The 12,388-nt window shown below is 36.1% G+C and overlaps 1 protein-coding gene across 1 annotated transcript; it reads right to left on the bottom strand.

The window, feature by feature from the left end:
* Positions 1 to 7,281: 7,281 nt before the first annotated feature.
* Positions 7,282 to 11,803, bottom strand: LOC125421690 (uncharacterized). The gene is made up of 5 exons (XM_048471059.2): positions 11,230 to 11,803; positions 10,328 to 10,540; positions 9,731 to 9,879; positions 9,574 to 9,642; positions 7,282 to 9,469 (listed from the first exon to the last, which is right to left on the bottom strand). The coding sequence occupies exons 1-5, from the start codon at positions 11,434 to 11,436 to the stop codon at positions 7,555 to 7,557; spliced, it is 2,553 nt and encodes an 850-aa protein (XP_048327016.2). The 5' UTR covers positions 11,437 to 11,803; the 3' UTR covers positions 7,282 to 7,554.
* Positions 11,804 to 12,388: the final 585 nt, after the last annotated feature.

The following is a 12,388-nucleotide window of genomic DNA, read 5'->3' as shown; positions in this document are numbered from 1 at the left end:
ACCATTAGAGAATTGGTTGTTTTAGCTTGACTTATCAATAGGTTTTCCATCCCCTATTGTGGCGTCTACATTATACCAAGGTTTCTAACCACAGGTTGGTTAGGGGTTGAGGTCCAATCCATTAGAACTTGAACTTAATTAAGATCCAGGCTAATATAATACGGGTTTAGGAGCAGGTCGTCCTAGGTTCGTATCATTTGGTATCAGAGCTAAATTTTGTTCAGGTTTGATCTATCTTTATTTGCTTTATTTTTTTTTCTGTTATTCTGCAATTTTAGCATTAGGTTAAGGTTGCATCCATCCTATACACGTTCAGCATCTTAAAAAAAAAAAAAACAAAAAAAAATTCATTCCTAATTGAATTAGGATTTCCTAGTTTTATCGTATTTTTGTTTCCTAGTTTGTTGGTTGTCTTTTATCATTGTTCTTTTTAATTTGGTTTTTGTTGATTTTTCTTTGCTGTTTTAGTCTTAAATATTTGCATTCATATATTCAAAAAAAAAAAAAAAGAAAACAAGAAAGAAAAAAAAAAAGAAGTTTGCGGCAACATTTAAAAAAAAAAAAAAAAACTGCACATTTTGTTTATTTGGAGGTCACGGGTTTGGTGTTTGTTTTGGAGTTGGAATTGCAATTTTGGTAATTATTCTTGCTACTGCAGTTGTTTATGTTCTATGAGTGAAAAAAAAGAAAAAAAAAAAAAAAGAGAAGGTAAAGCCGAATAAAAAAAAAAAAAAAGAAGAAAAAAAAAATATTTCGGTCTGTTGGAGTTTGATTTGTTTGCTGGAAATTTGATGGAGCTGCTGTTTTTTTGATTATTTATTCAATATTTGAGTTGCTGGAGAATTATTTTTGCTGCTGGATATTTGGATTTTGGGTGCTTAGATTATTTGGATTAAAATTAGTTAAAGGATTTGATACAAAACTTGAATTACAAGAACAACAACCAACAACTATTCTATATTTTTGTTCAATTTGATTCTTGTTCGTATTTGAATTTCTTTTTCTAGAATTTTATTCTTAAACTCATAATCTATGACCATCTGGTGCAGTTTTCAAAAATTCCAACGTTTTCCCATTATTTTGTGTTTTCTTGTCTAGAAAGCCGAAAAAAATTAGGATTTGTTGGATTCTTTCGGTATTGCCTACTTTTTGCTTCTGTTTTGTTGATAAGTTTAATTAAAACATACTAGTGATCTAATTGCTGTTTTTGGGTGTTTTAATTAGAACTTTGAGATACTCCATTGAGTGGAAAAAGGCAAGAGTGTGTAAGCCTAAAAGAGGGTAAAAGCCGAAACAAGTGTGCAAACACGAGTGTCGAGTCCTTATTTGAGTGAAACACGTAAGGGAGTGAAATTGGTCAGGTCCTATGTTATTTCTATTGCATTATTATACTAATATGACAGAATCAAGGATGAGGAGAAGGGAGCCACCCTTGAGGATCAATGAGGAGGAGTCCGTAGCATTCCATGGCGATGCCCGAGCTAACGGGAGCGGAGACCAAGTGGACATGAGAGCTGTTTTGGAATCAATACAGCGGGTTAGTGTTCAAGTTGAGCATGTGAATCAAAGAGTGGGAAGACTAGAAGCCTCACAAGGAATGCCAAATACAAGAAATAGGCAAGAATTCCATGGAGGCCGAGGCCGAGGACGAGGGGGTCGCGAGAGACCGAGAGAGGAATTTAATGAGGAGCCATTCGGTGGAGACTTTGAGGAAGGTATGAACAAAACTTTTGCTGTCCAAGATAGAGCTGGCCATGGAAGATATAGGAGGGAAGAAACAGATGACAATCTTAGCAATATCAAGATCAACATCCCACCATTCATGGGAAAAAGTGACCCCGAAGCATATTTGGAGTGGGAAGAAAAGATGGAGATGATATTTGACCGCCATAATTATTCAGAGGCTAAGAAGGTGAAATTGGCAGCAATGGAGTTTGGCCATTATGCACTCCAATGGTGGACCAATGAGCAAAACACCCGAAGGAGAGTTGGTGATGACTTGATCACTACATGGCGCCAAATGAAAGGAGCTATGAGGAAGCGGTTCGTGCCATCACATTATCATAGGTTGCTGCATCAAAGGCTTCAATCCCTATCTCAAGGAAGTATGTCCGTGGAGGATTACTACAAGGAGATGGAGATGCTTATGATGAGGTTAAACATGAATGAGGATAGAGAAGCAACCATGGCAAGATTTCTTGGTGGTTTGAATCATGAGATAGCCAACCAACTAGATTTGCAACAATACTTGGAGTTGGAGGAGATGTTGCATGTTGCCATTAAGCTTGAGCACCAATTCAAGAGGAGAGGTGTAAGCTCATGGTTTAAAGGTGTTTCCAACAGTGAAGGTCCAATTCAAGTGGCTGGAGGAACAATCCCATCTATGAAAGCAAGCTAAAGCCGAAAGTCAAAGAAGAAAGTTCAAACTGGCCAAGGAAGGAGACTAGAACCAAATCTGTCCAAGCACCAAAGAATGAGGTAAAATTAGATCCTAAACCTTCTAGAACTCATAATGTTGTGTGTTTTAAGTGCCAGGGAGGAGGACACATTGATAGCCAATGCCCGAATAGAAGAATCATGGTGTTAAAGGGCAATGACGAGCTAGAATCGAAAAGTGAAGAAAGTGAGGATAAAGCCAAGCAAGAGGAGGAGGACTTGGAGGATGAACCCAAAACCTTGCAAGCATCCAATGCTGAATTAAACTTGCTTTCTAGGAAAGTACTTGCTGCATACAAAGATGAGGATGAAATTCAAAGAGAGAACATCTTCCACACCCGATGTGAAATTCAAGGTAAGATTTGTAGTATGATTATTGATAGTGGAAGTTGTACAAATGTAATTAGTAACATTGTAGTTGATAAATTAGGCTTAATAACTATTAAACATCCAGAACCTTATAGATTACAATGGCTTAATGATGGTGGTGAAATAAAAGTGAATAAACAAGCCAAAGTAAAATTTAATATAGGTAGATATGAGGATGTAGTTTTATGTGATATTGTACCCATGATTGCTGGACATATACTATTAGGTAGGCCATGGCAATTTGATAAAGATGCTACTCATTTTGGTCGAGAAAATAGTATTGTTTTCAGGTTTAAAGGGAAGAAGGTCAAGCTGGAACCATTATCTCCTAAAGAGGTTTACAAAGACCAATTACAAATGCAACAAAGGAGAAAAGCCGAAAAGCTTAAGGAAAAAGCAAGTATGGCACCAACGGCTTCACCATCCTTTCAAGGAGGTAAGATTGAGGTTGTTGATCAAGGTAAGGTTTCTAAGACTCATATTGAGTGGAAAGATCAAGGAAAAACTGAAAGAGAGGGGAAAGAAAGTGGCAAACCCGAGATCTTGGAGAAGGAAGGGAAATCCGAAGGTTTGTGCCAATCCAAGGGGGAAAAAGAAAAAGAAAGAAAAGAAAGGTCAAGTAGCAACTTTTATTTGAGTTTAGGGGATAGTAATAAGGTTATTGAGTGTAAAAAACCTTTGCTGGTCATGATTTATAAAGAAAATTATTTTAATGATCAAACTAACTTTGAAGAACTTGAATTGCCAAGTTCAATGATTTCTCTTTTGAAGGAATTTGGAGATGTCTTCCCAAATGAAATTCCAAGTGGACTACCATTCAATCAAGAGGGAAAAGGTGAGCTTGCTGTCCAAGGTAAGTCTTCTAATACTCAGGTTTTATGGAAAAATTTTATTAAAACCAAGAGTGAGAAATTTGGTGCAAAAGCCGAGAGTGAGGAAGGTGAGATGGCCGTGAGTGAGAAAGGAAAAGGAAGACAAGAAAGAAAAAATATAAATTTTTATCTTAGCTTTGGTGATGTTAATAAAGTAATTATGAATAAGAAATCATTGCTGACCATGAATTTTAAAGATACTTACTTAAAGATGTCTTTATTGCATAGAACTTTATCTGCATTGTTGAGAGCTTTACTTAGTGGTAATTTGAAAATTTGGGAAATATTGTTTGCTAACTTTAAAAAGTGTACTTTTTACCATAATGAGCATGTATGTCTAGATTTTGTTGTAATAGTATTTGACCCAGGAGAATTGGTTTGGTTGCACTTACGAAAAGAAAGGTTTCCTAATCAAAGAAAGTCAAAGCTCATGCCGTCTATGGATGGACTTTTTCAAGTTTTGGAGCCGAATAACAAGAATGCCTACAAGCTTGATTTACCGGGTGAGTATAACATGAGTGCTGCATTTAATGTTGCTGATTTAACTCCTTTTGCTGCAGGTGATGATCTTGATTTGAGGACAAATCCTTTTCAAGAGGAGGGGAATGATGTGATTCCGCCCGAGACCGCTCAACCGATAACCCGCTGGGGTGCTGACTCGACACGGATGAAGACTAGGCCAATCAAAAGAGCTCAAATTAAGAGATTTAAGGGCAACCTGGGAGTATTTATACAGAGGGTAATCAATCTCAACAGAGCTTGTCCATACTTGTAGATACAAAGGCTATTCGAAGCATCCAAGTGGTGGAAGCCGATACAGACCCGGGTGACGGTTTTAGTACATTTTTGGAGTCCGGGGAGCATGAAATGGTTCCAATGCTTTATGGGTTCAATACATATGCCTAATAGGTCATGGAATCAAGTTAAAGCAGCCTCAAATGCAATCAAAAAGGGCTTGTACCGACAGCTTCAACAATTTGGCCGAATTTGCTGTATGGATGAACTTTTTCAAGTTTTGGAGCCGAATAACAAGAATGCCTACAAGCTTGATTTACCGGGTGAGTATAACATGAGTGCTGCATTTAATGTTGCTGATTTAACTCCTTTTGCTGCAGGTGATGATCTTGATTTGAGGACAAATCCTTTTCAAGAGGAGGGGAATGATGTGATTCCGCCCGAGACCGCTCAACCGATAACCCGCTGGGGTGCTGACTCGACACGGATGAAGACTAGGCCAATCAAAAGAGCTCAAATTAAGAGATTTAAGGGCAACCTGGGAGTATTTATACAGAGGGTAATCAATCTCAACAGAGCTTGTCCATACTTGTAGATACAAAGGCTATTCGAAGCATCCAAGTGGTGGAAGCCGATACGGACCCGGGTGACGGTTTTAGTACATTGTTGGAGTCCGGGGAGCATGAAATGGTTCCAATGCTTTATGGGTTCAATACATATGCCTAATAGGTCATGGAATCAAGTTAAAGCAGCCTCAAATGCAATCAAAAAGGGCTTGTACCGACAGCTTCAACAATTTGGCCGAATTTGCTGTATTGCTTGCTGGCTTTACTGTATTTTACTGTATTAGCCTTTTCTTATTTTTCCAAGCATGGGCAACGTGTGGGCCTTCATATTCAGTTTATTTGGCATCCTACAAAGCATCTAGAAGCTGATTTGGAGCTCAATTTGGTCAAAGATTAGTCAAAGTCAACTTAGTCAAAAAGCTAGTATTATAGTTTCCTAATTTGATTCTACTTTTTGTTTTAGGAAATTACCATTACTTTTTAGTTTTTATTTATTTATTTTCTGGAAAAATAAGTTTAGGAAAGTTATTATTTTGTTATTTTCATTGTAAATTAATTAATTCCTAATTCAAAATAAAGGAATTAATTAATCCAAATTAGATTAGGAAAGAAGTGAGAATTTCGGCCACCATAGAACTCTTTATTATGTGGCCTGTTTTACCTAGGGTTTTTAGGGTTTACTTTGTTTCTTTCAAAGCCTATTTAAAGGCTTATTTTTCAATATGAATACAACTTTGATTTGATTAAGAAAATACTTGTAAGATTAATTATCTCTTTGTTCTTTGAGAACACTTAAAACACCATTAGAGAATTAGTTGTTTTAGCTTGACTTATCAATAGGTTTTCCATCCCCTATTGTGGCGTCTACATTATACCAAGGTTTCTAACCACAGGTTGGTTAGGGGTTGAGGTCCAATCCATTAGAACTTGAACTTAATTAAGATCTGGGCTAATATAATACGGGTTTAGGAGCAGGTCGTCCTAGGTTCGTATCAGGTGCGATTTGGAATTTTGGCAAACCTGGTGCGAGCTAGGTGGAAGCGAGAATCCAGTCTGCTCACGAGCAAGAAGGGGAGTAGGGGGGCAAAAATTCACACATGAAAAATCTAGACCATTCCTGCCAGATGTGCATATCCAACTGGTGCTATTTTTGTCATATTTTTTGTCCTCATGGTTTGTGTGAGGTCGGCCCTATCTTAGACTCACTGTATATAATATATACCACGTAACATTACAGCTGACACCATATTGTAGTGGACATGTTGAACAGATGCTAAATTTTTAAAGTTTTATCCAATTAGATCATGTGTTTCTATTTCAATATATGATTAAAAATAATTGATGATTAATAATTTATATGAAGTGATAAGCCATAGCTTTCCAAATGTAATAGTATATAGGTTTTTAGTTAAACAAATATATATCTATATATATATATAATGGCTTTCCAATGCCTCAATTTTGAGAAATTTATATATTTTTTCGGATAGATACGATGACAGAGTTGACCAAGAAAAAAAAAATGACAAAACTAAGAATTCATTTCATTAAATAAAAATGGCTTAAATGTAGAGTTTTTTTTTTTTTCTTTATGAGTTCAATAGTATCTACTCTAAAAATGAAGAGGGCATTATTTTAAATATGGTACGAATGTGAATGACTTATCAGTGTATTAACTTCACTTAACTGCAAAATGTAGAGTTGATAACAAGAATTTGTATTTACTTAGTAACCTTTATTTAATCATACAAAATGTTACCATTTTGTCATAATTTATAATTTTTAGAGTTTGTGATTAAAACAGTTAACAAGAAAAATAAAATAAAAATATAATATAAAAGGGAAAGGCGATAAATGTCACAACTGAAAAGATCCACAACTGCTAATGGTGCCATGAAAATGGGCTCGCAACTCAGTGGATTCATTAGATTGGGCTTCAGAGACTATCATGAGTGGGATAACGTCCCATGCGTTTTTGAGCTCTCAATGCAAAATTATTTTTTTCCCCTTAAGATAAAAATTTAAAAAAAACCTTTACGCTCACTCTTAAAATTGTTAAATTATCAATAAAAGATTTCATTTGGCTAGCGGCTTGACAAATATATAAACTTATGCTTCATATCACATATTGGTAACATTGCTAATTGCTTCATCTTTGCCCAATTCAAACTACACGATCTAATATTATTCTTTAATGTCTTTAATGTTTTGCATGCACAAATTCAACAAAAGCAACTATCTATTAATAACTTTTTTCAATATGAAGTCAAGATTTATATCATCCCAAAACTGGTTTTAAAAAAAAAAAAAAAGAACTTCGCTGTTATTCCCCTGTTGATTTCTTTATGTTCCTGTAGGTAGTATTCTTGCTTCACATCCCATAATAGTAGTTTACATCAATCAAATAATTTTTTACAGTATACAGATGTATGAATGGAAGATGTACAATAGTTGAAGTAATTAACACAGATAGAAATGGAAACAAGAGACTGAACTATAAAGAAACATTCAATTAACAATGCGACTTCGAGAGACACCAATTCCCAATTGATAAGCACAGCAGTTCTCTATTCAGTTCATGGACTTGCTTGATGAAGTGTTATGTCTTGAAAGACCTGCAACCTGTTTCTCCTCCTCAACTTCTTCAAGTTCTTTCCAGACACAGCACCCTTTCCATTTACCTGTAAAGAGTTTGAGTCCTCAAAGTTGAGAGCCTTCTTGGGAAGTGGTGATGAAGAGAAGTTATCTACTGGCTTCTGGTTCTGATCGAAGCACAGAGAACGTCGAACAGTTGGTTTCCTTGATGAAATAGTATTCTCAGGTGTACTATATCCATCTTTTAGATCGAAGAATTCAAGCTTTTGGCTCAAACTTTTCATCTGAGTCAGTAGACGAGGACTTCCTTGAATTATATTGGAATTCAGGTTCTCATCATTAAACTCTTCCTCACTACTCCAGCCATCAAGATACTCTGCTGCTCCTCCACTTAACAGTAGTTGCTCTTCTTCTTCAACCATATCTGCCCAACTCTTCTTCTTATAACACAAAGAGGAATCCTCATTTGGATGTGAATTTTCTGTGTCATGGTGATCGAGAATATCTGTCTCACATGGGCTTTTCTCCCCTGAGCAACCTTCCGTACTAGTTTTGCTGCCTGAAACAGTCGTATCAAACCTCCAATTCTGTTCCCCTTGAGTGGAAGTTACCGATGCTGTAGCATTATCAACAAGCAATGGCCGTTCTTCAGCCAATTTTCTACTTAAATTACTGTCTTTGCTTGCCGAACTCTTCAGATTACTATTTTCCCAAGTACCATTCATTCTCCAAGTCCCATTCAATACATTTTCTGAAGCTCCTGCACCGTTTATTTGCAGGTATCCACTATTGCGCCATGAAACTATGGGCTTTGAAACAGATTGTGCAGCTGCATAACCTTTCACATGAGCAGAATCACCCCACGGCCTGCTCCTCCTATCTCCACTAAATGGTGCAGGCAAACTAGATCCCAAATTTCTCAATGCCACTTCAGACATTTGAGCTTCATTCGAATTTCTAGCTGCATGTTCCAGTAGATTTTCAGTTTTCATGGGTTGCCTGTATGAGAAATTTTCATTCGAGTTGCCAACGACATCATTTTCCCATGTTCCTGCTTTCTTATCTCCATCAGTAAATCCCCATGAACATCTTCTTGGTTGCCTGCATGAGAAAGTTTCATTCCACTTGCCAGCAACACCATTTTCCCATGTTCCTGCTCTCTTATCTCCATCAGTAAAACCCCATGAACATCTTCTTGGTTGTGTAAACGGAGATTCCAAAGTTCGACTTGAAGGAGCTGGAGAACAATATGTTTTTCTGTATAGAGGGCTTGATTCTGTTCCAACGGTATCAACCCAATTTTGTTTGACACCAGGAAACACAGAACTACTTTCATCTGAGTTTTCAGAATAATCTTGCTTCCGTTTACAAACAGACATACTTTCTTGAGAATGCTTCGAAGTACTTCTCAAATTTGATGATTGGCATCTCAGGTTTTTATTCTCATGCCCATAACCGCATTCCTTGTTCTCAAGGTGGTTAGCACAATAATATTCTCTATGCTGTTGTTCAGCTAACAGCAAAGTCTCTTCTCCATGTCCATTTTCCCACCTTCTAGGAGCTGTGATTCCAGAAACATGATGCTGCCCTCCATTTATGAAGCTATTATCACCTTTCAAGTTTCTGTTGATGGGAAATGTTAAAGACGTAGATGTTTCTTTACAGCTATCTTCATAATTTCTAATTGGTTTTTGCAATGATTGTTGATCTAATTCTGTCAGCATCTGATGGGCACGTTCGAAGGACTTGGCATATGATTCATCCATCGGTGTATTACCTGACGAAGCTCTAACAGCTTGAAGCAGTGATTTTGCTTCTGTCAGTCTGTTCATATACATTAAGCAGATAGCCAAGTTGCATTGTTTATTCGGATCTGGCTCCAGCAACAAAGCTTTCCTGAAAGAAAATATTAAATGTGGAACAAGTTGTGCAGCGTTTCTTCAAAATCAATAGTATATAGATTATGTAGGTTTGAAAAGAATGTATGACAAAAAACTTACCTGTAATGTTCTTCAGCACTTCTATAATTATTCTGCTGCAGATAAGCCCAGGCCAAGTTACCTAGTATCCTGCAATGATGAAGGACCAAAGTTAATGCAATATCCAGAAAAAATGATGTAAGAAGAAATAAGAAAAGGACAGATGCAAATATTCCACCTTGATTTCTCTTGTTCAATAGTTATATGAACCTTCTTCCCCTGAGATCTTGCTATTTTTATCTTCCTTCCACCAAAAGCTATGGTTTCGTCAATTCGTTTCAGTTTGGACTGAAGCATCTCAATCTCTTCTTCAATCCTCCCTGCCCTCTGCAGAGGAAAATAAAAAAATGTAAACAGAAAAATTTAAGTACGGGGCATTAACTGAATTGCTGCAACAGGTCCAACCCCATATCCTAAATTATGTAACATGATTGCAAACTCAGAAAAACGAACATTACTAGTTTAACACAATCGAGCAACATATATCCAATCGCAATTAAATATAGATTTTAAAGTCCTGTTAGTCATTTAGTACTTGTAAACTAACAGCATTGTCATTGCTCCCGTAAATACAATGTACAGAAGCAAGGAAATACCATAACTTAATTTTAGCAATGACTAGAAAACCAAACTCAATTTCTTGAACACATATCTTCATGAAAATATTACAGTCAAACATAAAAGGTACTGATGACACATTCTGAATATAAAAATGAAAACAAACATCTTAAATAGCATAAAAAACGACTTATCAGCTTAATGATTAATTCTCTACCTTGTACAGTTCAACGAGCACATTGTCAATGGATTCCTGAGAGTCATAGGGGCATAGATGACGAAAGGATTTGATGGCCTCAATTGCCTCATCAGATCGATTCAATTGCTTCATCACAACTGCCATGTCCTTCAAGGCACTGTCTACTCTATCACCAGCATTTATAGCAGACCAGAAGAGGGATACGGCTCTACTTGGATCCTTTTCGATCAACTGCAGTCGGCAACCAAAATTAATGTCAGAGATATTATAACAGTACCGAAAATGATACACAGACTAATACTAACCAAGATATCAATGTAATAACCACAATTCGGCCTAAAAGCCTAGTACAGAATCTGAACTTCAGGGAAACTGAAGGAAAACTGAGTCATAAACAATGTATTTTGACCCAAATTCATTGCGTATCCCTCATTATACCCATGATTTGAATATCAAAAATTAAAAGCAGACGTCATCTCAATAATTAGTTTTGCAAAAACTGAAATGCACAAAAGGTTAACGAGCAAGCATTCATTGTAAGAAGACAAAATATGGATAAAATGAAATAATCAAGACAGTTTGCACTGAATTCAAGAAAGGAAGCAATATATTCTCCCAGAAAATAGAATCAGATTCAACAGTAGAGAAAATTTTAGACTATAAGCTGTGGAGAAACCAATTATAAACAAAAATTACTGATTTAATAAAATTCAACACACCGGATAATTATAAACCACAGAGAGAGAGAGAGAGAGAGAGAGAGAGAGAGAGAGAGATGAGATGAGAAATGTCTAATCTTGAAAAAACAAGAATCAACATTAAACAAAAGGATCAAAACCCAAAATCCCACCGAAATCAAAAACAAGAAGACAGAACCCAGCAAAGCAAACCACACCAGAAACACCGAAAAAATGCCTCACCTGAACTTGTTTGGCCCTGACATATGGAGAATCTCCGGCGGGCACTTTATGTATAATATGGAAAACCCCACAGTTGTTCGAAGGCGACGTTCTCTTCCTCTCCGACATTACCCTCACCGGAGATCGACACGACCTCAGCTTCGACGACGGTGGTGGTGGGGTAGAGAAACCCATTGACTGAAAATTCTCCTTGTTATTTTTCCACATTTTCTCCTCCGGCGAGTGACAATTCGGTGAAATTCTATAAAGGCTGAAATACCCTTTTCTCTGATTACCAAGAAAGTGTTTCACGTAGTTAGAAAAACTACTTTTTCCTACGGGGAAAATTCAATGGGTGAAAAAACAAATAGAAAGTAAAGAAGAAGAAGAGGGGGTGTGTGAAAATTTCTCAGGAAAATCTTTGGACTCTTTCTTGAATTGAGTTCTGTAACTGTTTATAGTGGTAAAGAATACCACTTTCTCTTTCGGTGAAATCGTTTTTCTCGAAGATGGGTTTTCTGGGAATCGGTGAGAAAAAGTGGTGATGATTGGAGGTGCAATGAGAGAAAGTGAAAGAAAAACAAAGAAAAGGTGAAGCGAGAGTGAGAGAGAAAACACAGAAGAGAAAAACAGAAGAAAAAAAACTAGCCGTTTATATAATTACTAGCCGTTGGGCTTGATTATTTTGACACGTGTCATATGCTCAACGCTAAGTAGAATACGAACGGTCATGATAGCTCCATATGAACAGAGGTGACGAATCTTTTATTCTTTTTTTTCCCATTTTCGAACAAAATACTTAAAAATTAAATTTGACAGAAATTTTTATTATCTTGAATTAAATATCTTGTTAAAAAAAAAAAATTGCAGACTGGGGAATTAATGAGATGGTATTTGCATTATTGCATAACCATAATATAAAAATTATTGAGATACCTCATAAACATATGGAATTTTTTTAACAATTATTTAGATCATCAACCTTTGGGTTTTTTTTTAAATTTTTTTAAATATCTTTTATAATTTTGATTAATTTTATAAATATATAGGAAGGTACTTTCAAATTTAGCACTTATAGAATCCAACAATATTGACTGTTTTCTTTCTCTCATTCCTTTTTTCTTTTCTTACTTTATTTTTACTTTTGTTTTAGAAATAATAATAGTAATAATAATTAAGC

Source organism: Ziziphus jujuba, chromosome 1 (genome assembly GCF_031755915.1).
Source record: "Ziziphus jujuba cultivar Dongzao chromosome 1, ASM3175591v1".
Lineage (NCBI taxonomy): Eukaryota > Viridiplantae > Streptophyta > Magnoliopsida > Rosales > Rhamnaceae > Ziziphus > Ziziphus jujuba.
The sequence above is the reverse complement of the archived record's forward strand: the minus strand, read 5'-3'. Positions and strand labels throughout refer to the sequence as shown.

What these genes read in the sequence shown, in the direction of transcription:
- LOC125421690 (XM_048471059.2), bottom strand. Translation starts at nt 11,436, where the DNA reads ATGTGGAAAAATAACAAGGAGAATTTTCAGTCAATGGGTTTCTCTACC. An exon ending in TGCTCGTTGAACTGTACAAG is followed by an intron (nt 9,880 to 10,327) that starts GTAGAGAATTAA and finishes TTTCCTCTGCAG; the next exon opens with AGGGCAGGGAGGATTGAAGA. An exon ending in ATTGAACAAGAGAAATCAAG is followed by an intron (nt 9,643 to 9,730) that starts GTGGAATATTTG and finishes TCATCATTGCAG; the next exon opens with GATACTAGGTAACTTGGCCT.